The 27,752-nt window shown below is 44.7% G+C and overlaps 1 protein-coding gene across 1 annotated transcript; it reads right to left on the bottom strand.

Moving 5' to 3' along the window:
- Window positions 1-270: 270 nt before the first annotated feature.
- LOC132129744 (E3 ubiquitin-protein ligase TRIM39-like) lies at window positions 271-27,363 on the bottom strand. Its single transcript, XM_059541459.1, has 6 exons — window positions 26,812-27,363; window positions 6,070-6,165; window positions 5,606-5,839; window positions 5,249-5,382; window positions 964-1,004; window positions 271-824 (listed from the first exon to the last, which is right to left on the bottom strand). Exons 1-6 carry the CDS (start codon window positions 27,361-27,363, stop codon window positions 286-288), a joined length of 1,596 nt encoding a protein of 531 aa, XP_059397442.1. The 3' UTR covers window positions 271-285.
- Window positions 27,364-27,752: the final 389 nt, after the last annotated feature.

The following is a 27,752-nucleotide window of genomic DNA, read 5'->3' on the forward strand; positions in this document are numbered from 1 at the left end:
GAGATATAAAAAAGGAGTTATAAAATATAGAGAAAAAGAAAATGACAGTTATTTGAATATGAAATTTTAGGACAATATATATATATATATATATAAAAGTAAGCAAAAACATTAATCTTGGCACCAGGTCAAAAAATAAATGTCAGTGTTTATAGAAATTAGCTTCCATTTGTGGAAAAAAAAAATCTATTTTATTATTAATAATATGGGTCACGTGTTTTTTTTATTTATTTTTATTTATTTTTTTTACAATGTGTATATATATGTTTTATATTTCAGGGAAATTTATTTGTTTACAGGTGTGATGATCAGTGGGTTTGAGTTTTTACCTTTAGAATTAAAGAATGGGCTAAAGTATGGATAGAGTTTGTCAGTAAAATTCTGACCAGTGAAAGAGTAGATGTGAAAGCTGGAGCCCACGTCATAAAAAGAGACCAGACCCTCCTCATAATCCACAAACACTCCCACCTTCTCAGGTTTCACTTTCAGAGAGAAAGAGACAGGTGGATCATCACAAGCTTCATACTGATTCTCATTCCTCAGAATCACAGTCCAGAATCCATCCTCAGGAGCCAGTGTGATCTCTCCCTTCCTCTTAACAGATTCTCTGGCCACTCCTAAATCCCACTCAGTCTTTCCTTTCACCTGCACCTCATAGTAAAATCTCCCTGAACTGAATCCTTCCTTTGCCAGAACACAAATGTCGTCAAATCTCTTTGGGTTTTCTGGGACGTCCTGCCTAATATCTCCATCATTGACTTGTTTTCCATCACCAGACAGGATGAGATATGGATGTGCTGTATCAGGATCCAGAGTCACATCCACTAGATGAGAGAATAAACATTATCAGTCAATTTCAAACAATTTCAAAACAAACATTTTCATATAATACAGATGATAAAATTATAAATAAGTATTATTATAACAAGTGTATTGGAGAAACTGGTGTCAGTCACACTGTACCTGCAAACTTCTGCAGACACTTCAACCCTGTGGACACCGATGAAAACATAATGATGAATTATTATGAATATTTCAAGTTGACTGAGTTTATTTTGATTGTCAACATTAGTGGCATGAACAGTGCACAGCAAAAATGAGTACATCCCCTCTAAACTTAGGGTTCTTTGGAGATATAATGTTCCAACAAGCAGTGTTGGGGAGTAACTAGTTACATGTAACGGCGTTACGTTATTTAATTACAAAATAAATGTAACAGTAATCAGTTACAGTTACTAAGAAAAAATGAGTAATTAAATTACAGTTACTTATGAAAATTGTAACGATTACAAAGAGGATTACATTTGAATATTTACACACATCCACATACAGCTTATTTCTTTCCCAAATTGCACTAAGACATATGGCCCATAATCTCCGAGACGCGGAAAACACATTCGTATAGAATCCAGTCATAAAAGTGGAATTCAGCCTATAACGCGGACGCAATATGCCACATTTTGGACGAATAAATCAAAAGTAGGTCAGTACACTTGAATCAAAACCCGATATGGACTGATGTCTGTGAATATTAAGCCGCAAAAAGACTGAATATGAATCCTGCACATTCTGCGTGTCTGTGGAAATCAGGCGCTGACTGGACATCGTGAGAACCGGGACTATTCCCGGTGGCCTGGCAGACGATTTGGCCTTCTACTTTAATATAGTTATTGTATAATTGCAGGCCGAATATACTAAAGCGATTATTTCCGAATCCGCCATTCGATAATTAAATCTTTAATAAATCATGAATCGGTTAGTCGTGACTGGCAATGGTTGGGCTCGCGCGCTCTCCGCGCCTCCGCCGAACGGTTTGGATCAGACTCCGAGTAATCAATGCGAGAGAGAGACCGGAGTGAACTGTGTAAGCGCACAGCTGGAGCAGAGAAGCGACACTTCTGTTCAGGGTTTCAGGTGCAGGTCAGTTTCATCTGTAAAGATGCTAATGTAGTTTTGTCTTTGTTTACTTAGTCAAGCAGCAGCAGCAGCACATTGCTCGCAATCACTCAAAATACTGTATAAACGACGTCATTATTATCTTTTGTAATGTTACAGTAGTAAGTTAGCAGACAAATCATCATATTTTATCATAGGTTTAGGGGAGCTAGTGGATACAAAAACACAACCCTTAGGAAAATTAATATAGCCTATGGTATGGCACTAACCGTGGTTTAACTATGGAATTTGTAGTAAAAACAAATACAAGTGGTAATTCATTTAACAAAAAAACAAAATTGCACTTACAAAACATGGTAAAAGTCAAATAAAAATCTTCAGTATTAAAGTCCTGAGAGAGATGGATGGATAATGGAAGTGAAGGTGCAGTTCAGGAGAGAACTCTTACTTACGTTGCAAGTCCCCAACCTAAGGAGTTAAATCTTTTTCATGTCAGGTCCAAAAAAAAATAGGGTTGTCCATGTTTCAGAATGGGTTGTGGGTGTATGAGTGTGAGATTTCCCAGTCCGCCCCTCATGGAAATTAATCTCTAGAACAGTCACTTCATGAGCATTTTTTACTTATTTTGAGAAACTATCATCATATCATATACAAAGAGACAGCAGTGTTTCAAAAAGACACCAATGTTTCAGGAGTTTAGTACACAAAATAGGACACATGCTTATTAGATAACCGTATTTGAGTTGATGTATATGCTTTTATTTTTTTATTAACTATTTTTCCCCAAACCATTGTTAGATGCAGTTAGATGCCTGTAGTTATGCAAAGATTTGGTTTAAAAACAGTATCTATAAACTATTTCTTTTGATTTTAAATCTGCTTTGAACTTCAGATCAATCTCAAAGTAAAAGGCAGTACTAAAGTCTGATTTTGTGGTGGATGTGTTCAAATGTGATCATCTTAATTCAGGTGATGAAGGATGGTGAAAGTCTGACAGTATTGAGCACTACTGTAAGGTTAAACCTGCATGGTGTAAAATGGTTGAAGATGATTAACAGTTGCAAATTAACATTCATTAGAAATTTATAAAAGTAATCAAAATGTACTCAAAAGTAATTAGTTACATTACTTTATTAAAGTAATTAAAAAAGTTACACTACTATTACATTTTAAATAGGGTAACTTGTAATCTGTAACCTATTACATTTCCAAAGTAACCTTCCCAACACTGCCAACAAGCCTGCATGATCAAAGAAGAATGCCAAAATGATTCAGCAAAATAAGATTTTCTTATCAAAGTGATACAATTTTGTGTTGCAAAAAAAGAGTACAACCTCTTGAAAATTAGTTGAAGGTGTGTAGGTTTAAAGCTATTTTTGATCAACAGGTAAATATGTTGAACCAAAAATATGTTGGGGAAGTCGTGGCCTAATGGTTAGAGAGTCGGACTCCCAATCGAAAGGTTGTGAGTTCGAGTCCCGGGCCGGCAGGAATTGTGGGTGGGGGGAGTGCATGTACAGTTCTCTCTCCACCTTCAATACCACGACTTAGGTGCCCTTGAGCAAGGCATCGAACCCCCAACTGCTCCCCGGGCGCCGCAGCATAAATGATGCCCACTGCTCCGGGTGTGTGTGTGTGTTCACTGCTCTGTGTGTGTGCATTTCGGATGGGTTAAATGCAGAGCACAAATTCTGAGTATGGGTCACCATACTTGGCTGAATGTCACTTCACTTTTCACTCACTTTTTTTTTTTTTTTTTTTAACTTTTAAAGACAAGTAATTTCCTGACCATTAAAAGTGTTATATAGCCCACTGAATCATACTCAGATTTTACTCGGGTCTTCACTTTAAGTTTTCATTTAATGACGAGTGATTGTTTTGCTAGAAAAAGAGCTGGAGAAATAACATGCAATTGTCTCAGAGACGACAAAAGCTATGAAAAGAGTGACACTCTCACTCTCACTCTCACAGAGTATGACGCAGCCTGCAGAAGTGACATACATGGTTCTTGTCACCACTAGAATTACCTACTGTAGCCAAAGCAAAATAAACTAATTTAACCTCTTCAAGGCCCATATTTACAAAATAGAGACTTCTGGGAATCCATACTCTGGTCTCAAGAGACCAAGTCAATCATTTCAGATCCAAAAGCATCCAACATGTTCTGGTGTTGCTACAGTGAGAAGTGCTTGGTACCCACAGTGACATTCGGTGGTAGTAAAGCTTTTATATAGGGATGAATGAGTGCGGAGGGTGTGCTTTATCAATGCTGACACACACTACTGTGTGATGTAATACTCTAAACAGAAGATGCTACGCTCCCCTCATTCCCTGCATTATTGGGCAATTCAGTATGACAATGAATATATTCATTCTCCTGAGGACATGTATTTAATTCAATCTTAACACTCTTGAGCAGCTGTGAGACAATCTGTAGACGATCTGAGCAAAACTCCCCATTAAAGACCAGAGCATTTAAGAAGGTTATCCAGGAGTTAAACAGGACAGATGTGAAAATTTGTCATGAACTTGTACACTCAGAGCCAAGAAGGGTCAGTATACTTTTAAGTTCTAGGGGACATACTAAATACTAGAATATTATAAATTTGAATTAAATCTCAGGTGTACTCATTTCTGCAATCCTTCATTTAAACAAAATTGGCTAATTTACTTCTTACAGAAAATATTGGCATATATTTTGTTGTTTTTATTAAGTACATGTTTAATATGTATCAATTCAATGCTATCTTTCCATGAATTATATTAGTGATCATTAAGAAAATACATATTTTATATTTATTCAGAGGGGGTGGTACACATCAGTTTGAAAAATAGCTGGCACTTAGAGGTTTTTGCATCTGAACTCTTCATTTATGTATTTATTTACTTATTTTTGTGCAACTGTATTATTTTCATATGTAATTGATTTTACATATCATTACATATCTGTCATTATTTATATTTCTGTGTGAACGATCGGTCAGCGTAATTTGGCCAAGCAAGACATGTTCCTGGATCAACATTGCTGTCCAAAAATACAGACTTCAAACCCAGTCCCCACCTCTAAACTTAACCTTACCCATAATATATTCCTAAATTCAGAGAGAAATGATACCTGATTAACAAGAGTGTAGAAGCACCTAATCCTGATTGTAAGTCTAAAACTGACATTTCCTGAAAAGTTATCTCTCCATTCTGATTGGTTGATTGGAATGATGTTCCTGGATCAAATAGGTCGCTGATCCGAGAACATGTACTCAGTGAAATCACGCGCATGCTAATATGATATTAGTTAAAGTTGGATAGAAGTTAACATAAGAAATCTATTTACTGTGATATTAACATACCTGACTGACAGAGTTTTTCATTTAGAGTTTTCTCCAGCTGAATCAAAGCTCTTTTGATAGGAAGCACATTCACATCAGATTCAGTCCTGATCTCAGTCCAGTTCTTGATGTGTGGATGACTGCACAGGGATGAGAACTTCTACAGCAGGAGACAGAAGACTTGTAAATATGTTCATTTTTATTGTGAACTTTAAATAGGCATGAGCTTTCTAACAGAGTTAACTTAGTTTTCTGATTTTACTCTGTTACACTTTCAATCTCTTCCGTACAATTTCTAAAGACAGCAGCTCATCAGGTTTGTCCAAAGAGCATTTGATAAATAATATTCTCTATTCTCAGTGCTGATACAGATGTTGACAGACCTGCAGGAGGTGCAGATGATCATCTGTGTGTGAGATCTGCTCCAGCTCAGTGTTTCTCTTCTTCAGATCAGTGATTTCCTGCTGCAGCTCTTTAATGAGATCTTCAGCCTGTTTCTCTGCTGCTTTCTGCTGTTCCTCCATCATCTTCAGCAGCTCAGACTGACATCTCTCAATGGAGCGGATCAGATCAGTGAAGAGCTCAACACTGGACGATTTCTCTTCCTCTGTGTTCCTCTGATCAATGAGAACAATTAACAAATTATTTTATATGACAATCAATCTGTCACTCTTAGTGCTCTATAATAAGTGCACAAAGACAAAAAATAATCCACAACAGTCCTTTAATAATAAGTGAAATCATATTTTGAAATCCTTATCAATTTAATTGAGCACCTTTTTTAATCAGACTGAAATATTATAATGTATAACGTTATTACTTTTAAAATATTTTTCCCCCCGTTCACCTTTCTCATCTCTACTGAGTGCTGGATCTCTTCAATCTTCTTAATTCTGTTCTGGATCATCTGCTGCACATCTGTCTGTGTCTGAAACAGCTGAATCTACAGACAGAGAAAAACAAAACACATTTCTTAATGAATTTAACTTCCCATCTTCTGACAGTTTTCAGGGTAAAGCCGCAGTCACACTACTAGACTTTGAGCATGTGCAATTTCTTCAGGAGCTGCAGTGATTGTAATATGATCTCACATCAGCGTCTTTTTAAAATAACTGAACATATTGAAAGTTCCAAAAAATTATAAAAATTCATAACATAACCAAAACTGGGTAGTAAATCATTACATGTAGGTTAATCTGGATTATGCTATCAGATTTAAAAAATCAATTACTCGTATATTAGTGTGTATTACATTTTATAATGCTGATTATTAGATTAAAGTTACTTATTAACAGATTACATGATTACATTTTATTCACACGATGACAGTAAATCATTCATAATTTATTGATTCTCCTTAATTATTCTTTTTTTCTCATTTAAATTTTCCTTTCTAAAATTCCGGCTGTGTGTCATACCATTTAGCTTTGATTATATTTACAATATTTAATGGCCATGAAAATGTCATGTAAATAATTTTACCATCCATGCTCCTGAAGTTGGAGGCAAACAGCACATTTTAAGAAATTAAAAGGTCAAGAGGCATTTATTCATCATTTGCATAGGTAACACTGGGGAAAACTGGGCATTGAAATGCTTGTGACAAGACTCAGACATACAGTGACAATAACGGGACCATACTTAAAAAAATAAAACAGTAAATGTAACATATACAGATATAGACATACATGAATGCCACTGACCGTAGGCAGAACAATAAACACGGACAGAGAAGTAAATACAAATAAGTGGCAGTAACAGATACAATAAGGGTAGACAGTGTTAAGAGTTTTAAGTAGTCCTGAGGTACTGATATAGAATATTGGAGTAAAGCAGTGTCAAAAATGTCTTGTAGAAATACGCGGAGCTACATGAAAGAAAATAAAAGTGGCAGTCCACATACAATAAATTATAAACTTAAGAGCAGCACTTATTCTGATTTAGTATTCTAGGTGGAGCAGTGTTCAAAATGTAATTGAGGAGTGTCACAGAAATACTTAAAAAAAAAACATTAAAAGTGGCAGTCAAAGTACAATAAATAATAAACTTAAAAGCAGCATGTATTCCGTTTTTTTAGATGAAGGATAGCTGGTTGTTAAGCAGTCTGATGGCTTGAAGATAGAAGCTGTTCTTCGGTCTGGTTGTCCGTGTTCTAATGGATCGTAAGCGTCTGCCAGATGGCAGTGTGGCAAACAGGTGATGAGCAGGGTGAGTGTGGTCCTTGATGATGCAGCGAGCCTTTCTCAAGCAGCGAGTTTGATAGATGTCCTGTAAGGCTGTGAGTTTTATGTCAAATAATGAGCTCTGCTGTTCTCAACACTCTCTGAAGATCTTTGCAGTTGAAAGAAAAGCAGTTGCCGTACCATACAGTGATGCAGCCGGTCAGAATGCTCTCTATAGTGCAGTGGTAGAAATTTGACATAATATTAGAGGAGATGCCAAACCTCTTCAGCCTCTGCAGGAAGTAGAGATGCTGACGGGCTGTTTTCAATATGGTCTCTGAATGCAGGCTCCAGGATAAATCCTCAGATATGTGAATGCCCACGAACTTGTAGCTCTTAATTGTCTCTACTTTCTCTCCATTGATGTGAATGGGAACGTGACCCTGTCTCTGTGACTTCCTCTGTGACCCCGTCTACAATTATTTCTTTGGTCTTGCTGATGTTTAAAGAGAGATTGTTATCAGCACACCATGTTGTTAGTGCATTAACCTCATCTCTGTAGGATAAATGTATGGTCAGCAAATTTGAGAATGATGCTGGATCTATGCTTAACAGAGCAGTCGAAAGTTAACGGAGTACAAGAGAGGACTGAGTACACATCCCTGTGGGGTACCAGTGCTGAGTGTAAGTGAGGAGGATGTGTGATTGCCAATTCTAACCACCTGGGGTCTGCCAGTCAGGAAGTCCAGGACCATAAGTAACTGTTAAGACCCAGATTTTTCAGTTTGGCTATGAGTTTGGTGGGGATGATTGTGTTAAATGCAGAGCTGTAATCAATGAAGGACAAACATAGGTGTCTCTTCCCTCCAAGTGTTCCAAGGCAGAATGAATAGCCATTGCAATGGTGTCATCAGTAGATCTGTTAGACCGGTAACAAATTGGAATGGGTCCAGGGTGTCAGGTAGAGAGGAACAGATGTGGGATTTGACTAAACGTTCGAAGCACTTCATGATGACTGATGTCAGTGCCACAGGGCGGTAGTCATTCAGATAAGAGACACTTGTTGATGATGCTAGTTTGCTTGAAGCATGTGGGGATCACTGTTAGTCTCAAGGAAAGGTTGAAGATGTTGGTAAAGACATCTGCTAACTGGACAGCGCATGACCTCAGGACATGTCCGTGTATGACATCTGGACCTGGAGCTTTCCGGCCATTGACTCTCGTGAAGACCTTACTCAATTCGACTGTGGATAGAGCCAAAGGGCTGTCAGGAGAAACAGGCTGGATTCAGATGCGGGTTAACTCAGAGCTTTATTTAAGCAGAGGAGGCAGAGAAGATGAGTCACGTTTCACAGGTTTCACTCGTAGTGAGAGGATGAGAAGCAGATGAGTCAAAGCAGATGAGTAATGTTCAACAGTAGTTCGTATGACCGCAGAGACCAGAGGGAAGACAGCTGGAAGCTTCTAGGAGCTCTGGGCTTGTAAGAACAGGGGGCAGAGCAGAAAAATAAGCTAAACACACTGGAGCCTGAGGACAAGACACGACAAGGTGAGTACAAAGAACAGCTAGAGGATCGTAGCTATTGGTACGAGTAACAACAGTCTGACAATAGACAGAGATTATTCAGCCAAGTGATGATATCTCAGATCATTATTTAGTTCTGTGCAAACTTCATATAGCCAAAATTGTAAATCCTACTTCTTGTTACAAGTATGGAAGAACCATCACTTCTAACACAAAAGTTTTTTAAGTTATCTTCCTGATGTATCCAAATTCCTTAGCATATCCAAAACCTCAGAACTTGATGATGTAACAGAAACTATGGACTCTCTCTTTTCTAGCACTTTAAATACAGTTGCTCCTTTACGCTTAAGGAAGGTTAAGGAAAATAGTTTGACACCATGGTATAATGAGCATACTCACACCCTAAAGAGAGCAGCCTGAAAAATGGAGCGCAGCTGGAGGAAAACAAAACTAGAGGTATTTCGTATTGCTTGGCGGGAAAGTAACATATCCTACAGAAAAGCATTAAAAACTGCTAGATCTGATTACGTTTCTTCTCTTTTAGAAGAAAACAAACATAACCCCAGGTATTTATTCAATACAGTGGCTAAATTAACGAAAAATAAAGCCTCAACAAGTGTTGACATTTCCCAACATCACAGCAGTAATGACTTTATGAACTACTTTACTTCTAAAATCTATACGATTAGAGATAAAATTGCAACCATTCAGCTGTCAGATACAGTATCACATCAGACAGTGCACTATAGACTCCCTGAGGAACAGTTCCACTCATTCTCTACTATAGGAGAGGAAGAATTGTATAAACTTGTTAAATCATCTAAACCAACAACATGTATGTTAGAACCTATACCATCTATGCTCCTAAAAGAGGTGCTTCCAGAAGTCATAGATCCTCTTCTGACTATTATTAATTCCTCATTGTCATTAGGATATGTCCCCAAAACCTTCAAACTGGCTGTTATTAAGCCTCTCATCAAAAAACCACAGCTTGACCCCAAAGAACTAGTTAATTATAGACTAATCTCGAATCTCCCTTTTCTGTCCAAGATACTAGAAAAGGTGGTATCCTCACAATTATATTCCTTCTTAGAGAAAAATGGTATATGTGAGTATTTCCAGTCAGGATTTAGACCGTATCATAGTACTGAGACTGCTCTCCTTAGAGTTACAAATGATCTGCTCTTATCATCTGATCGTGGGTGTATCTCTCTATTAGTTTTATTGGATCTTAGTGCTGCGTTTGACACAATTGACCACAACATTCCTTTGCATAGACTTGAACACTTTGTTGGCATCAGTGGAAGTGCATTAGCATGGTTTAAATCGTACTTATATGACCGCCATCAGTTCGTAGCAGTGAATGAAGATGTATCCTATTGATCACAAGTGCAGTATGGAGTACCTCAAGGCTCAGTACTAGGGCCGCTACTCTTCACGCTTTATATGTTACCCTTGGGAGATATCATCAGGAAACATGGTGTTAGCTTTCACTGTTATGCTGATGATACTCAGCTCTATATTTCTTCGCAGCCCGGTGAAACACACCAATTTGAAAAACTAATGGATTGCATAGTCGATATAAAAAACTGGATGACGAGTAATTTCTTACTGCTAAATTCTGAAAAAAACAGAGGTGTTAATTATAGGACCTAAAAACTCCGCTTGTAATAACCTAGAACACTGTCTAAGACTTGATGGTTGCTCTGTCAATTCTTCGTCATCAGTTAGGAACCTAGGTGTGCTATTTGATCGCAATCTTTCCTTAGAAAGCCACGTTTCTAGCATTTGTAAAACTGCATTTTTCCATCTCAAAAATATATCTAAATTACGGCCTATGCTCTCAATGTCAAATGCAGAAATGTTAATCCATGCTTTTATGACCTCAAGGTTAGATTATTGTAATGCTTTATTGGGTGGTTGTTCTGCACGCTTAGTAAACAAACTACAGCTAGTCCAAAATGCAGCAGCAAGAGTTCTTACTAGAACCCGGAAGTATGACCATATTAGCCCGGTCCTGTCAACACTGCACTGGCTCCCTATCAAGCATCGTATAGATTTTAAAATATTTCTTATTACTTATAAAGCCCTGAATGGTTTAGCACCTCAGTATTTGAATGAGCTCCTTTTACATTATAATCCTCTACGTCCACTACGTTCTCAAAACTCAGGCAATTTGATAATACCTAGAATATCAAAATCAACTGCGGGCGGCAGATCCTTTTCCTATTTGGCGCCTAAACTCTGGAATAACCTACCTAACATTGTTCGGGAGGCAGACACACTCTTGCAGTTTAAATCTAGATTAAAGACCCATCTCTTTAACCTGGCATACACATAACATACTAATATGCTTTTATTATCCAAATCCGTTAAAGGATTTTTAGGCTGCATTAATTAGGTAAACCGGAACCGGAAACACTTCCCATAACACCCTATGTACTTGCTACATCATTAGAAGAATGGCATCTACGCTAATATTTGTCTGTTTCTCTCTTGTTCCGAGGTCACCGTGGCCACCAGATCCAGTCTGTGTCAAGATCAGAGGGTCACTGCAGTCACCCGGATCCAGTACGTATCCAGACCAGATGCTGGATCAGCACCTAGAAAGGATCTCTACATCCCTGAAAGACAGCGGAGACCAGGACAACTAGAGCCCCAGATACAGATCCCCTGTAAAGACCTTGTCTCAGAGGAGCACCAGGACAAGACCACAGGAAACAGATGATTCTTCTGCACAATCTGACTTTGCTGCAGCACGGAATTGAACTACTGGTTTCATCTGGTCAGAGGAGAACTGGCCCCCCAACTCAGCCTGGTTTCTCCCAAGGTTTTTTTCTCCATTCTGTCACCGATGGAGTTTCGGTTCCTTGCCGCTGTCGCCTCTGGCTTGCTTAGTTGGGGACACTTCATCTACAGCGATATCGTTGACTTGATTGCAAATAAATGCACAGACACTATTTAATTGAACAGAGATGACATAACTGAATTCAATGATGAACTGCCTTTAACTATAATTTTTGCATTATTGACACTGTTTTCCTAATGAATGTTGTTCAGTTGCTTTGACGCAATGTATTTTGTTTAAAGCGCTATATAAATAAAGGTGACTTTGACTTTGACAGAGAAACACAGGGACTAATAATCGGGAAAAAAATTGAAGAACATAGAGAACAGGTGGCAGGCAATTAAGGTTAACAACGGGGAAACAAGGGAGGCGGGGAAAACTCAAACAGGCAGACGGGGTGAGCTGTCAAACCATACAAACACACACAAATACATACACACACCAAAAAGGCAGGTGATTAGCCCCGAGATCCGACAGTACCCCCCCCCCCCCCTCCCAGGAGCGTCACCTAACGCTCTAGGAAGGGGCCTACCACAATGCCGCCGGAAGTCCTCAATCAACGAGCGGTCCAGAATGTCCCGGGACAGGACCCAACACCTCTCCTCTGGACCATACCCCTCCCAGTCCACAAGATACTGAAAACCCCTGCCGCGGTGCCGCTCATCGAGTAATCTCTTAACTGTATAGGTAGGAGATCCATCCACAAGAAGAGGGGGTGGGGCGACTACAAGCAGGATTAAGGGGGGAAGAGAACACCGGCTTGACCCTGGAAACATGAAACACCGGGTGAACCCGACCAAGAGTAGGAGGGAGCTTGAGCCTGATCGCAACCGGACTAACCACCTTGGTGATGCGGAATGGCCCAATGAATCTGGGTGCCAGCTTACGAGAAGGCGCCCGGAGAGGCAGATCGTTGGTAGAAAGCCAAACCCGCTGACCACACACATAGGCAGGAGGAGAGGACCGGCGACGATCAGCTGCAGTCTTGGTTTGGCCAGAGGTTAGGATCAAAATCCTCCTGATTTTCTTTCAGGTGCGACGGCAGCGCTGGACGAAAGCCAGGGCGGATGGAACTGCTGGGTCGGATTCCTGTGACAGGAACAGAGGTGGGTTATAACCAACAGCACACTCAAAAGGGGCATACCTGATGCAGCCACAGGAAGTGTGTTATGAGCGTATTCTGCCCAGGAGAGCTGCTGGCACCAGGAACTCGGATTGTTGGATGCTAGACAGCGGAGCATTCTTCCTAGATCCTGGTCGGCCCGCTCACACTGCCCATTGGTCTGGGGATGAAACCCTGAAGACAGACTTGCAGAGGCCCCAATCTGTCTACAAAATTCCCTCAAGAACCGGGAGACGAACTGGGGACTCCTATCTGAAACCACATCCACCGGTAACCCGTGGAGACGGAAGACGTGATCCACCACCAGTTGGGCAGTCTCCCGGGCGGAAGGCAGCTTGGGCAGGGGGATAAAATGAACTGCTTTGGAAAAACCATCCACCACCGTGAGAATTACAGTGTTACCCTTCGACGGAGGAAGCCCAGAGACTAAATCAAGGGCAATGTGTGACTAAGGACGGGAAGGGATAGGGAGAGGATTCAGTAGACCATCAGGAGGGCGATTGACAGGCTTACTTTGGGCACATGTGGGGCAGGCCAACACAAACTGTCTAACATCTGCGATAGTAGGCCACCAGAAGCGCTGTCGGATGGCAGACAACGTTCTCCGAATACCTGGATGGCAGACTAACCTGGATGCGTGACCCCACTCAAGGACCTCAGAGCGCAGCGCAGCAGGCACCAGCAAACTGCCCGCCGGGCACTCTCCCGGCACCTGTACCCCTCGACCGGCCTCCTAAACTCGCTGCTCGATACCCCATGAAAGAGCCCCGACCACCACACCCTCAGGAAGGATAGCCTCGGCCGCAAACTCCCTCCCCGGAGCACCGAACAGGCGAGAGAGGGCATCGGGCTTGGTGTTCTTAGATCCCGGGCGGTACGAGAGGGTGAAGTTGAATCTGGCAAAGAAGAGCACCCAGCAGCCTGACGCGAGCTCAGCCTCTTGGCCGAACGGATGTATTCAAGGTTCTTGTGATCCGTCCAGATCAAGAAGGGCTGCACTGACCCCTCCAACCAGTGACGCCACTCACCCAAGGCCAATCTTACCGCCAACAGTTCTCTATTGCCGATGTCGTAGTTACGTTCTGCAGGGCTGAGACGATGAGAGACGAATGCACAAGGGTGGAGCTTCCCATCATGGAGGGAACGCTGAGATAGAACTGCGCCAACCTATCATCACATGTTCGAAGCATCAACCTCGACAATGAACTGGGTCTCAGGATCTGGAACCAACAGAACAGGTGCAGAGACAAAACGGGACTTTAAAATGTCAAAGGCTACCTGCGCTTCCCGGTTCCATCTGAAGGACACCTTAGTGGAGGTTAAGGCTGTGAGCGGTGCAGCGATCTGTGGTAATGTGGTGTAAGCCGTAAACGACCCAACTGCATGGGCTTCTCCTTCGAGAGGCTGTCGGCCGGCTGAACTGGCTGAACTGGCTGAATAGGACTCTAGGTGGTGCCACGGGGCGGGTGTTTGCTGTTGTTTGTGGCGGCGGCTGAGACGACCCTCAATACGGAGTGCGAGATTAATGAGATTATCCAATTCCCGCGGGAGCTCTATGGCCGCGAGTTCATCAGCAATGGCGAAATCCAACCCCTCAAGAAAACGGGCGCGCAGCGCGCTCTCATTCCAGCCACATGCCGCAGCTAAAGTCTTGAGCTGGATGGCATAATCAGTGACAGAGCTCCTCCCCTGTGACAGTCGCGATAACTGGGTCTCTTCATTTGCTTAACGCCGGGGCTGCAGAGAAAACACCAGCGAGCATTGGGAGAGAAACGCTTGACAGGCGTTAGGATCACCATCGTAGACCGGCGGATTGTTGGCATGGGGTTCAGAATCGTGGGACATACCGGTGTGTAGAACGGACCCCCGGCTCGTTGCCTCTCGCTGAAGGCCATCCACCCGTGTGAGGAGTTCGGAGACTCGGGCACTGAGAGCGTCCACATTCTGTGTGGTGGTTTTGAGCTTGGTGGCATGCTGCCCTAACAAAACTCCCTATTGAACGAGAGCCGAGCGAAGAGGATCAGATCCCGCTGAATCCATAATCTGGTCAGACTGTTCTGTCAGGAGAAACAGGCTGGATTCAGATGCGGGTTAACTCAGAGCTTTATTTAAGCAGAGGAGGCAGAGAAGATGAGTCATGTTCCACAGGTTTCACTCGTAGTGAGAGGATGAGAAGCAGATGAGTCAAAGCAGATGAGTAATGTTCCACAGTAGTTCGTATGACCGCCGAGACCGGAGGGATGACAGCTGGAAGCTTCTAGGAGCTCTGGGCTTGTAAGAACAGGGGGCAGAAAAATAAGTTAAACACTGGAGCCTGAGGACAAGACACGACAAGGTGAGTACAAAGAACAGCTAGAAGATCGGCGCTATTGGTACGAGTAACAACAGTCTGACAATAGACAGAGAAACACAGGGAATAATAAAGGGGAAAAAATTAGAAAAACATAGAGAACAGGTGGCGAGCAATTAAGGTTAACAACGGGGAAACAAGGGAGGTGGGGAAAACTCAAACAGGCAGACGCGGTGAGCTGTCAAACCATCCAAACACACACAAATACATACACACACCAAAAAGCCAGGTGATTAGCCCCGAGACCCGACAAGGGCAGGTGTCAAGGTCAACAGGTCTCTTCACAGCAAGTAATGTATTGCCTGTAAAAAACTTTTTTTTCCTGTTTGAGACATTATCTTTAGGCTGGTAACAGCAGTATGCTAATGAGGTCACCTTTGCCAAATGCTGGTCGGGGGAGGGGTTTGTAACTTTCCATAATCTGGTCAGACTGTTCTGTCAGGAGAAACAGGCTGGATTCAGATGCGGGTTAACTCAGAGCTTTATTTAAGTAGAGGAGGCAGAGAAGATGAGTCATGTTCCACAGGTTTCACTCATAGTGAGAGGATGAGATGCAGATGAGTCAAAGCAGATGAGTAATGTTCCACAGTAGTTCGTATGACCGCCGAGACCGGAGGGATGACAGCTGGAAGCTTCTAGGAGCTCTGGGCTTGGAAGAACAGGGGGCAGAAAAATAAGCTAAACACTGGAGCCTGAGGACAAGACACGACAAGGTGAGTACAAAGAACAGCTAGAAGATCGAAGCTATTGGTACGAGTAACAACAGTCTGACAATAGACAGAGAAACACAGGGAAGAATAAAGGGGAAAAAATTAGAAAAAACATAGAGAACAGGTGGCGAGCAATTAAGGTTAACAACAGGGAAACAAGGGAGGCGGGGAAAACTCAAACAGGCAGACGGGGTGAGCTGTCAAACCATCCAAACACACACAAATACATACACACACCAAAAAGCCAGGTGATTAGCCCCGAGACCCGACAAGGGCAGGTGTCAAGGTCAACAGGTCTCTTCACAGCAAGTAATGTATTGCCTGTAAAAAACTTTTTTTTCCTGTTTGAGACATTATCTTTAGGCTGGTAACAGCAGTATGCTAATGAGGTCACCTTTGCCAAATGCTGGTCGGGGGAGGGGTTTGTAACTTTCCATAATCTGGTCAGACTGTTCTGTCAGGAGAAACAGGCTGGATTCAGATGCGGGTTAACTCAGAGCTTTATTTAAGTAGAGGAGGCAGAGAGGATGAGTCATGTTCCACAGGTTTCACTCATAGTGAGAGGATGAGATGCAGATGAGTCAAAGCAGATGAGTAATGTTCCACAGTAGTTCGTATGACCGCCGAGACCGGAGGGATGACAGCTGGAAGCTTCTAGGAGCTCTGGGCTTGGAAGAACAGGGGGCAGAAAAATAAACTCTTCACAGCAAGTAATGTATTGCCTGTAAAAAACCTGTTTTTTCCCTGTTTGAGACATTATCTTTAAGCTGGTAACAGCAGTATGCTAATGAGGTCACCTTTGCCAAATGCTGGTCAGGGGAGGGGTTTGTAACTTTCCTTTAGTGTTGAACAGCAGTGATCGAATGTCTGATTACCTAGTGTGGGGAAATTTTTGTGCTGGTAGAATTTAGGAAGAACTTTACCCATATTTGTCATGGCAGGGATCCAATGAGGCACGGAGATAGAACCAATTGCGAGTAAGTCTTTTATTAAGGGCAATCCAAAAGGGTAAACAGTCCAGGCAGAGGTCGATACCAAACAAAACCAAACATAAACAAACAAGGACACAAGGCAAGAGCACGACAAGATGACGGACTTGAATTAACAACGACTCCGTCACACATACTAAGACAGACCGGGTTAAATACACAAGGAGAGACAAGCGCTAATGGGAAACTGACAGGGTGTGATGATAGGTAATTAGTGACAGCTGGGTGCAATAATTAAGCAGGGACGTGAGGAATGTGATTAATGAAGTGAAAGACACCGTGGGAAAAGAGGACATCTAGTGGACACCCAGGGAACACAACCCAGACACTGTGACAATACCCCCCCTCTACGGAGCGGCTCCCAGAAGCTCCACGACAAGACACAACACAGAGACAAGGAGGGAGGCGGACAGGTGGAGGCTCAGGGGGAGGGACGGAGGGCCAGAAAAAAAAAATCATGGGGAACAGATACCAGAAGTGTAGACACAAAACAGAGAGACCAGGAGGGAGCAGGACCGGAGGAGGTTCAGGGGGAGGGACGGAGGGCCAGGCTCACAGAGGGGAACAGGCAGAAAACAAGAAACACAAAACATAAGTCCATAAGGACATCATGTGGTGCCCACCAGGGCGGAACAGAAGACCACCACAAACGTGTGATCAGGGCGGAAGCCCCCCCAGGGCGGAGCAGAAGACCCCCACAACCGTGTGGTCAGGGCGGAAGCCCCCCAGGGCAGGGCAGAAGACCACCACAACCGTGTGGTCGAGGCCGGAGTCCCCCAGGGTGGAGGGGAAGACCACCACACCCCTGTGGTCAAGGCGGAAGCCCCCCAGGGCGGAGCAGAAGACCACCACAACCTTGTGGTCGAGGCCAGAGTTCCCCAGGGTGGAGCAGAAGACCACCACCACCATGTGGTCAGGGCGGAAGGCCCCCAGGACAGAGCAGAAGACCACCACCCCCCTGTGGTCAAAGCGGAAGCCCTCCAGGGCGGAGCAGAAGACCACCACATCCCTGTGGTCGATGCACAAAGCCCCCAGGGCGGATCAGAAGCCCACCACTTCTGTGCGGCCGGATCAACGGGAGGACGAGACTCTGGTAATTCCATGGTGTCTCTACTGGACTCCAGAAGATCGGTGCTGGCCTGACACTGCTCATGAAGATCATTGGTGACTTGCATTTGCTCATGAAGATCAATGGTGACTTGCCTTTGTTCATGAAGATCAGAGGTGACTTGCCTTTGTTCATGAAGATCAGAGGTGACTTGCCTTTGTTCATGAAGATCAGAGGTGACTTGACTCAGTCCTTGAAGATCACCGGTGACTTGACTCAGTCCTTGAAGATCACCGGTGACTTGACTCAGTCCTTGAAGATCACCGGTGACTTGACTTGACTCTGAAAGGTCAACGGTGACTAGCCCTGACTCTGGAGGATCAGCGGTGACTAGCCCTGACTCTGGAGGGTTAACAGTGACTAGACTTGACTCTGGAGGGTCATCTGGAACCCGACTCGACTCTGGAGGGTCATCGGTGACTAGCCCTGACTCTGGAAGGTCATCGGTGACTAGCCCTGACTCTGGAAGGTCATCGGTGACTAGCCCTGACTCTGGAAGGTCATCGGTGACTAGCCCTGACTCTCGAATGTCATCGGTGACTAGCCCTGACTCTGGATGGTCATCGGTGACTAGCCCTGACTCTGCAAGGTCATCGGTGATTAGCCCTGACTCTGGAGAGTTCCCTGGCACCTGACTCGACTCTGGAGAGTTCCCTGGCACCTGACTCGACTCTGGAGAGTTCCCTGGCACCTGACTCGACTCTGGAGAGTTCCCTGGCACCTGACTCGACTCTGGAGAGTTCCCTGGCACCTGACTCGACTCTGGAGAGTTCACTGGCACCTGACTCGACTCTGGAGAGTTCACTGGCACCTGACTCGACTCCGGAGAGTTCACAGGCACCTGACTCGACTCTGGAGAGTTCACAGGCACCTGACTCGACTCTGGAGAGTTCACAGGCACCTGACTCGACTCTGGGGAGTTCACAGGCACCTGACTCGACTCTGGGGAGTTCACAGGCACCTGACTCGACTCTGGAGGGTCAACTGGCACCTGAATCGACTTGGGAGGGTCAGCTGAGACTCTCATCCTGTGCAGCGGCGCTGGGCAAGCAGCCATCTTGGGCCATGACTCTGGACAGGTGGCCATCTTGTACTGTGGTGCTGGGCTGGCGGCCATCTGGGGTTGTGGCGCTGGACTGGCGGCCATCTTGTACTGTGGCGCTGGACCAGTGGCCAATTTGGGCATTGGCGCTGGGTTAGCGTCCATCTTGTGCCGTGGCGCTGGACTGACGGCCATCTTGTGCTGTGGGGCTGGACTGACGGCCATCTGGTGCTGTGGCGCTAGGCTGACGGCCATCTTGGGTTGTGGAGCTGAACCGGTGGCCGATTTGGGCATTGGCGCTGGGCTGGCGGCCATCTTGGGCTGTGGCGCTGGAACGGTGGCCAATTTGGGCATTGGCGCTGGGTTAGCGGCCATCTTGTGCTGTGGCGCTTGGCTGGTAGCCATCCTGGGCAGTGGTGCTGGACTGGCGGCCATCTTGGGTTGTGGCGCTTGGCTGGTTGCCATCCTGGGCAGTGGTGCTGGGCTGACGACCACCCCGCCGGAAGAGACAGAAGTGGCTGGGGCATCCCACCGAAGCCGATGCTGCCGGTAGTGCACGAATTCCCAGAATTCCAGTGTCTCTAACTGCGCCATCTCCTTCTGAGACACTGGATCATCCAGCCCGCCATTAAAATAGTCCTTGAGGGCCGCATCGTTGTAGCCCATGCCCTCGGCCAGGGACCAGAACACCTGAGCCAGGGCACCCACTTCATTGCCCTCTTGGCGGAGGGCGATCAACCGAAGGTACTTGGTTCGCCGCTCCGCCATCTTGGCTGGGGAACGGAAAAATGACATACCGCTGGTTCCTAGTGTGACGGAGTCGTTCTGTCACGGCAGGGATCCAATGAGGCACGGAGATAGAACCAATTGCGAGTAAGTCTTTTATTAAGGGCAATCCAAAAGGGTAAACAGTCCAGGCAGAGGTTGATACCAAACAAAACCAAACCAAACATAAACAAACAAGGACACAAGGCAAGAGCACGACAAGATGACGGACATGAATTAACAACGACTCCGTCACACATACTAAGACAGACCGGGTTAAATACACAAGGAGAGACAAGCGCTAATGGGAAACTGACAGGGTGTGATGATAGGTAATGAGTGACAGCTGGGTGCAATAATTAAGCAGGGACGTGAGGAATGTGATTAATGAAGTGAAAGACACCGTGGGAAAAGAGGACATCTAGTGGACACCCAGGGAACACAACCCAGACACTGTGACAATATTTACCCTGTTAAAATCCCCAACAACGATGCAAGCAGCCACAGGATGAGCAATTTCTGATCTATTTATGGTGCTATACAGTTCGTCCAAAGCTGTGAGAAAAGCAGGATGGAGACTGCTTTTTCAGGACTGGAATGATGGTGGTAGCTTTGAAGCATGTGGGAACAACAGCCTGACTAAGCGAGAAGCTAATTGTCTGTGAAGACATCAGTGAGATCCAATACACAGTCCCTCAGTACATGCCCAGGAATGTTGTCAGAACCCGGAGCTTTGCATGCGTTGATCCTGCTGAGGGATCTCCTCACACTGTCCGGGGACAGCATCATCACCTGGTCGCCGGGAGGAAGTGGAGTCTTCTGTGTAGTGGAGCTGTTTGTTTCTCAAAGTGAGCAAAGAAGGCATTCAGGTCGTTTAACAGGGAGATGGTGCTGTCACATGTCCGCAGTGATCTGTATCCAAGATACTAGAAAAGGTGGTATGGTCTGTTTCCAAGATACTAGAAAAGGTGGTATCCTCACAATTATATTCCGTCTTAGAGAAAAATGGTATAAGTGAGGATTTCCAGTCAGGATTTAGACCGTATCATAGTACTGAGACTGCTCTCCTTAGAGTTACAAATGACCTGCTCTTATCATCTGATCGTGGTTGTATCTCTCTATTAGTTTTATTGGATCTTAGTGCTGCGTTTGACACAATTGACCACAACATTCTTTTGCATAGACTTGAACACTTTGTTGGCATTAATGGAAGTGGATAAGCATGGTTTAAATCGTACTTATATGACCGCCATCAGTTCGTAGCAGTGAATGAAGATGTATCATATCGATCACAAGTGCAGTATGGAGTACCTCAAGGCTCAGTACTAGGGCCGCTACTCTTCACGATTTATATCTTACCCTTGGGATATATAATCAGGAAACATGGTGTTAGCTTTCACTGTTATGTTGATGATACTCAGCTCTATATTTCTTCTCGGCCCGGTGAAACACACCAATTTGAAAAACTAATGGAATGCATAGTCGATATAAAAAAACTGGATGACGAGTAATTTCTTACTGATAAATTCTGAAAAAACTGGTGTTAATTATAGGACCTAAAAACTCCGCTTGTAATAACCTAGAACACTGTCTAAGACTTGATGGCTGCTCAGTCAATTCTTCGTCATCAGTTAGGAACCTAGGTGTGCTATTTGATCGCAATCTTTCCTTAGAAAGCCACGTTTCTAGCATTTGTAAAACTGCATTTTTCCATCTAAAAAATATATCTAAATTACAGCCTATGCTCTCAATGTCAAATGCTAATGCAAATGCATGTGGAATGTTAATCCATGCTTTTATGCTCCAATGTTTTATTTTTAAAAGATTTTCATTTTGTATAAATTGTATCTTAATTTTGATCAATGTTTTATCAATCAATTGCCCGTATTTAATAAATAAGAAGCAAATATATAGCAGACAATGTAATAATACCCCGGCACGATCACTTGCATTGCATGTGAACTGCAGGGCTCCGTGTCACAGTGTCTGGTCTGTGTTTCCCTGGGTGTCCACTTGTGGTCTCACTTCCCCATAGTCACCCCACTGCAGGCACTACACTACATATGCCTTTGTCCCATTTATCACTGTTAATTGCACACCTTTTAATTGCATTCAGCTGTCTCCACTTTCATCATTTTCACCTGTCCATATAAACCAGCCTGTCTCTATCTGTTTGATGGAGTCCTTGTTTCATGTCACCCTGCTTCTCGTGTTCACTAGTTGCTTCTCGTGTTTTCTAGTGTTTTTTATGTTCTTGTTTTTTGGACTGCTTTCATTGTTTTTGACCTCCTCTCTATTTTGGATTTGATTTTGGATTTCCCATTAAATACTGCAACTGGATCTCTTGTTTTGTGTGTGCGTTCGTAACAGAAGGACTCCATCATGCCAAGATCCAGCAGTGTGGGATTTCGTATTCGTTCGCCAGCCAGCATGGAGGAGCGGAGGGGGAGTTTCCGAAATTTTATCACCCTCCGTCAAGAGGGAAATGAGGTTTGGTTTGGCGCAATTATTCTGGACCATGGCAGTAAGACTGGGGTACAATGATGAGGCCCTTAAAGACCTTTTTAACGCCTACCTGGATGACCCTGTGCCTGAGATGAAGGGGCTGGAGATCCTGGACTTTTGGGGGTTCACCAGGGAACCTACATCATCGGTCTCATTGGTCCCTCCAGAGTCGAGTCAGGTCCCCGTGGTCCCTCCAGAGTCGAGTCAGGTCCCCGTGGTCCCTCCAGAGTCGAGTCAGGTCCCCGTGGTCCCTCCAGAGTCGAGTCAGTTCCCTGTGGTCCCTCCAGAGTTGAGTCAGTTCCCCGTGGTCCCTCCAGAGTCGAGTCAGGTCCCCGTTGACCCTCCAGAGTCAGGTCAAGTCACCATTAACACTCGTGAGTCAAGCACAACCACAGTTAGACCTCATGAGCAAAGTCAAGTCTCTGTTGATCTTCATGAGCAAAGTCAAGTCACCGTTGATCTTCATGAGCAAAGTCAAGTCACCGTTGATCTTCCTAAGTCAAGTCACAGTTGATCTTCCTGAGTCAAGTCAAGTCACCGTTGATCTTCCTGAACAAAGTCAAGCCACCGTTGATCTTCCTGAATGAAGTCAAGCCACAGTTGATCTTCCTGAACCCAGTCAAATCACCACGGATCTACCAGAGCCTCTTCACGTCTCTGCTGAACTACCAGAGCCTTGTCACATCTCTGCTGAACTTCCTGAGTGCTCATCCTATCCTGTCATGGCCATGGAGGCCATCCAGGAACTCCCCGCCTGCCCTGTCATGGCCATGGAGACCATCTACCATCTCATCAGGGCCACGGAGCCCACCCTTAACCTGTTCATGTTCTCCATTTCAGGCTTACCTTACCAGACTTGCTCTCCTTTGCCATCGATCCCACTGTGGTGGTCTTTTGCGCCGCCCTGGTGGGCTTCTGTCTCGACCACACGACTGTGGTGGTCCTCTGCGCCGCCCTGGTGGGCTTCTGTCTCGACCGCACGGCTGTGGTGGTCTTCTGCGCCGCTCTGGTGGGCTTCTGTCTCAACCGCACGGCTTTGGTGGTCTTCTGCCCTGCCCTGGTGGGCTTTTGTCTCATCTGCTCAGCTGTGGTGGTCCTCTGCGCCGCCCTGGTGGGCTTCGGTCTCAACCACACGCAGGTGGGGGTCCTCTGCGCCGCCCTGGTGGCCATCTGTCTCGTCTGCTAGGCTGTGGTGGTCCTATGCGCCGCCCTGGTGGGCCTCTGTGTCGACCGCAAGGTGGTGGTGGTTCTCTGCACCGCCCTGGTGGGCTCCAGTTCCATCTGAGCCATCCCGGTGGGCTCCAGTTCCACCTGCTCCACCCTGGATTCCTGCCCTGTCGGCTCTGCCCTGGGCCCCTGAACTTCCGTTTCCTCCTGGCCTCTTTGTTTTGGTGTTTTTTTTTTTGCTTTTTGTGTTCCCTAGTTGCTTCTCGTGTTTCCTTGTGTTTTTCATGTTCTTGTTTTTTGGACTTCTTTCATTGTTTTTGACCTCCTGCCTGTTTTGAATTTGATTTTGTAACACTCCGAAACTCAGCTTGTGCCTCACAGATTTGAGAAATATAGGCTATATATTACAGAAAGCTTTAAATGTCTACTTTTAAACAAAAATATTAAAACCAAAATAAATAGGCTACTCTCTGATTATGTAATCCATATGAAATGTGCATTTCTCTCTGGCGTTCATGGCGAGTCCGCATCGTCAGCTTCATCTTAGCAGCGACACAGAAAACACCAGTTTATTAATAAATAATGAAATGTCTCCTTGCAAATTTTCGAACCAGCAGGCCATTCTGGGTTGAGCGAGCGACCCCACGGAATGAGTGAGCGTAGCGGGATATTCAGAAATGTGCTCTCCGCTCACAAGCTCTGATCGGAACAAACCCGAACCTCACTGTCCGCTGAACAGAAACATCAAAATAGACAGACTAGACTATTTTAGTACAAATAAGCTTATTGACTTGACTCTCTACCTGCACAGGATGATGATATTCTGAATAGGTAAACATGTTCGATGCGTTTCCTCGTTTTGCAATCGCTTTCCGACCACAGTTGTGTCTACCTTCAAGGACAAAAAAGCATTCGTCTTTTCTACACAAAAAGTATTCCCATACTAGTGTCAATTTGAACTCATATTTTGAGGTGGGATAGAGATTAGAGATAACGGCCTCTGTCTCTGATGTTGTCTCCGCTGTACGTGTAGGTGAAGCAAGAGAACAATTAGGGGCCGTTCACATATCACGTCTTTTGTGCACTCAAGTTCGTTATTTTAAATGTAGGGGGCTGTATGCGCGCTCATAATGGAAGCAATGGGGGTCGTGATGGCCACGCGGTGCAACGCGTCTGTTTTTCCAGACGCGTCCGCACCGCATCGAGTTAAAAACATCTCAACTTTTCAGAATGCCGCAAGTGCACCGTGGGTAATGTAGCTTCCTCACCTTTCCCATGACAACATTGAAAGCTCAGCCAAGATGAAGGAACAGCTGATCATAGCTGTATATGGATTGCCATTTTTAAATTAATTTAGTAGCAGAGCTACTACAAGCAATTTTTAGTGCTGCAAATTTCCACATCTTCATGGAGATAGTAGGTCATGGTTGCTTAGCAATGGCAGATGGCTCAGGAGCGCGTCTTTAGGCGCGATATTTGAACGGCCCCTTAGGTGGAAAGTTGTTGCCTAGGCGCAGGTGAGGTTCTGTGTCTGTTATTTTCTCTCAATACCGTAGATAAGCAAATGTACACGGTATGATAATCGTACATGTTTATATCATGGTATATCGTCATACCGGTATATCGTTACAACCCTACGTGACATATCAATCTTCTGTTGGTTACACGGTTTTATGTGATACAAATTCACCACACTTGAACTTTGGAATGCAGTGTAATGCAAAACAACTTTGCAGGAGCTTGTGTTTCTGGCATCCTGTATTCGCATACATATGAATGGAAGTCAATGGTATGAAAAGTGTTGTGTGACCAGCCCATATCATAAAAATAAAAAAAAAGTTCTTCAGTATGTCTGTTTTTGGGGAAAGCCTTTGGCGAGACCGACTTTAAATATTGTGTGCATTCTGTCCAATGGAAGGGCGTGACGTCACGGGCGGGGTGAAGTAGTGACCAGGAAGCTATAAAAGTACAAGCCGCGCAGGTGGCTTCAGCTTTGAGTAGGGAAGCAAGCGCCGGCAGGGGTGCCGGGAGTATGGCACTGCGACGCAGCGTCTTGTTCCTTCGAGGAACAATGGTTACCTTGGGACGTTCCTCTTCAGTAACTTGAGCTTGCGTCAAACACTTTGGGGAACGATGTGCCCACACTGCCAGACTTCCAAATCCCTGCCTAGTGTGTATCCGAAGAGCACAGCTAAGGTGAGAGAACAGAAGAGCCAGGAGTGGGTGGCACATCTAGATTGTAAAATCTGACGAAAGTGAAGAGCGTGGACCATCTCGCAGTGTTGCAGATGTCCAATAGGGACACACCTGCTAAGAAAGCCTCAGAGGCCGTCATACCTCATATAGAGTGAGCCTTGGCTCCCAACAGCGTGGGAAGACCAGATGACTCATAGGTAACATTGATAGCCTTAACTATCCAACGACTAAGGTTTTGCTCAGTTGCAGGAAAACTCCCACTTTGGGGGGACTATGGCACACAGGCCGTCAGTCCATCTTTGTCCACAGGGCAGCTTTGTGGATTTATGTGTACAGCACTCGAGCTGGATACATGCAATTAGCTTCTTCTGGTCGGACTCCTGGAGGAAGGAGGAGGACAGAAGGCCAGCAGTACTATTGGTAATCTGCTCAAGGGTATAAGAGTGCTTTGGCCATGCCGAGCGCAAAGTCTAGGTAGGTAGGGGAGCTCGGGGAGATCTGGTGGGTGAGGTAGGAGATAGGGATGCGCCCGTCTCCATTCCCTCCAGCAGATCTATCTGCCAACCCAGCGTATGCAGGCGGCGCTCCACCTCGGCGAAAGCGGGACCGGCACCGCGAGGAATGCTGGAGAAGGCTCACTTCTCGAAGAGAGCCCTCCGGGATCGAAGCGCCTACATTTGCCAATCATACACAGCACGCTTTGATCCCAGGCAGACCACGCACAGACCGTGTATGACCGTGTACGTCTGATGTAGTGAGAACAGGGAAGGTATGCTCTTTGACATACTATTTCTACTTAAAGGAGCTGATAGTGACAAACTACAATAAATAAGACTGACAAGACAGAATGACATTCACACACAGAGTGCTTGCTGAAAGATGAGAAGCTGAAGCCAGCAGTGCGGCTTGTGCTTTTATAACTTCCTGGTCGCTACATCACCCCGCCCGTGACGTCACGCCCTTCCATTGGACAGATTGCACACGATATTCAAAATCGGTCTCGCCAAAGGCGCTCCCCAAAGCGTTCGATGCAGCTCGAGTTCCTGAAGTGGAACTGCATTTAATGTTGAGTTTAAAGTGTTTTGTTTTTATCTCTTGCCTTCTTCTGTTGACTCTCCTCCTCTATAGGAACAGTGTTGTGAGTCCTGTGGTCTCCTTCAGTGCAGGACAAACACACACACGTCTGATCATCTCTGCAGAACAGCTCCAGAGGTCTCTCGTGTTTCTGGCATATATAATCCTCCAGATTTTCCACAGCGTTGATCAGTGTGTGTTTCTTTAGACCTAGGACTCTGAGATGAGGCTCCTGGTGAGTCTCACAGTAAGAGCTTTGACACATCAGGCAGGACTTCACAGCTTTCTGCTTTCTTTCTTCACACATGTCACAGAACACTTCAGATTTTCCCAGATTGAGCTTCTCCTTAAAGTGTTGTGCAACCTCTCTGAGTGTTGTATTAATCTTGAGTTCAGGCTTTTTGCTGAATATTTCATGGCAGAATGTACAGAAGCAGATACGTGTGTTTGTCCAGCACTTGTTCAGGCAGGTTCTACAGAAGTTGTGTCCACATGGAGTGGTGACTGGATCAGTGAACACATCCAGACAGATGGAGCACTGGAGTTCCTCATTTAGTGGACCACTGGAGGATGACATGCCTGAAAAGATAAGTTATGACAATATATCATCTACATTACTGCTTAGAACAGTTTTGATACTACTTGTGATGTGTTCCGAGTCATTTAATTTGTGTATGGATGTTGCGTTTTAAAAACTAAAAACTTTTATAATAATGTAAACTATGAATCATTGTTTATTTCAAAGGCAAAGCTGCCACAGAGTAAAATGTGACAGCAGTTTCTGACTGGAAGTTAGGACAGAGTTCATGTCAATTTCACTGAGCCTATAAGCTCTAGCCCTAACTTCCGGTCTAAAACTGCTGGTTTGAAGCTTCTAATGGCTCTTTGGCACTGCACTGCATATTATTGGGTGGTAGAAGAAAAAAAACTATATAATAATACTAAATAAATCAAGTTTCACAACAC

The sequence above is a fragment of the Carassius carassius genome, chromosome 46 (assembly GCF_963082965.1).
Source record: "Carassius carassius chromosome 46, fCarCar2.1, whole genome shotgun sequence".
NCBI classification, from domain to species: domain Eukaryota; kingdom Metazoa; phylum Chordata; class Actinopteri; order Cypriniformes; family Cyprinidae; genus Carassius; species Carassius carassius.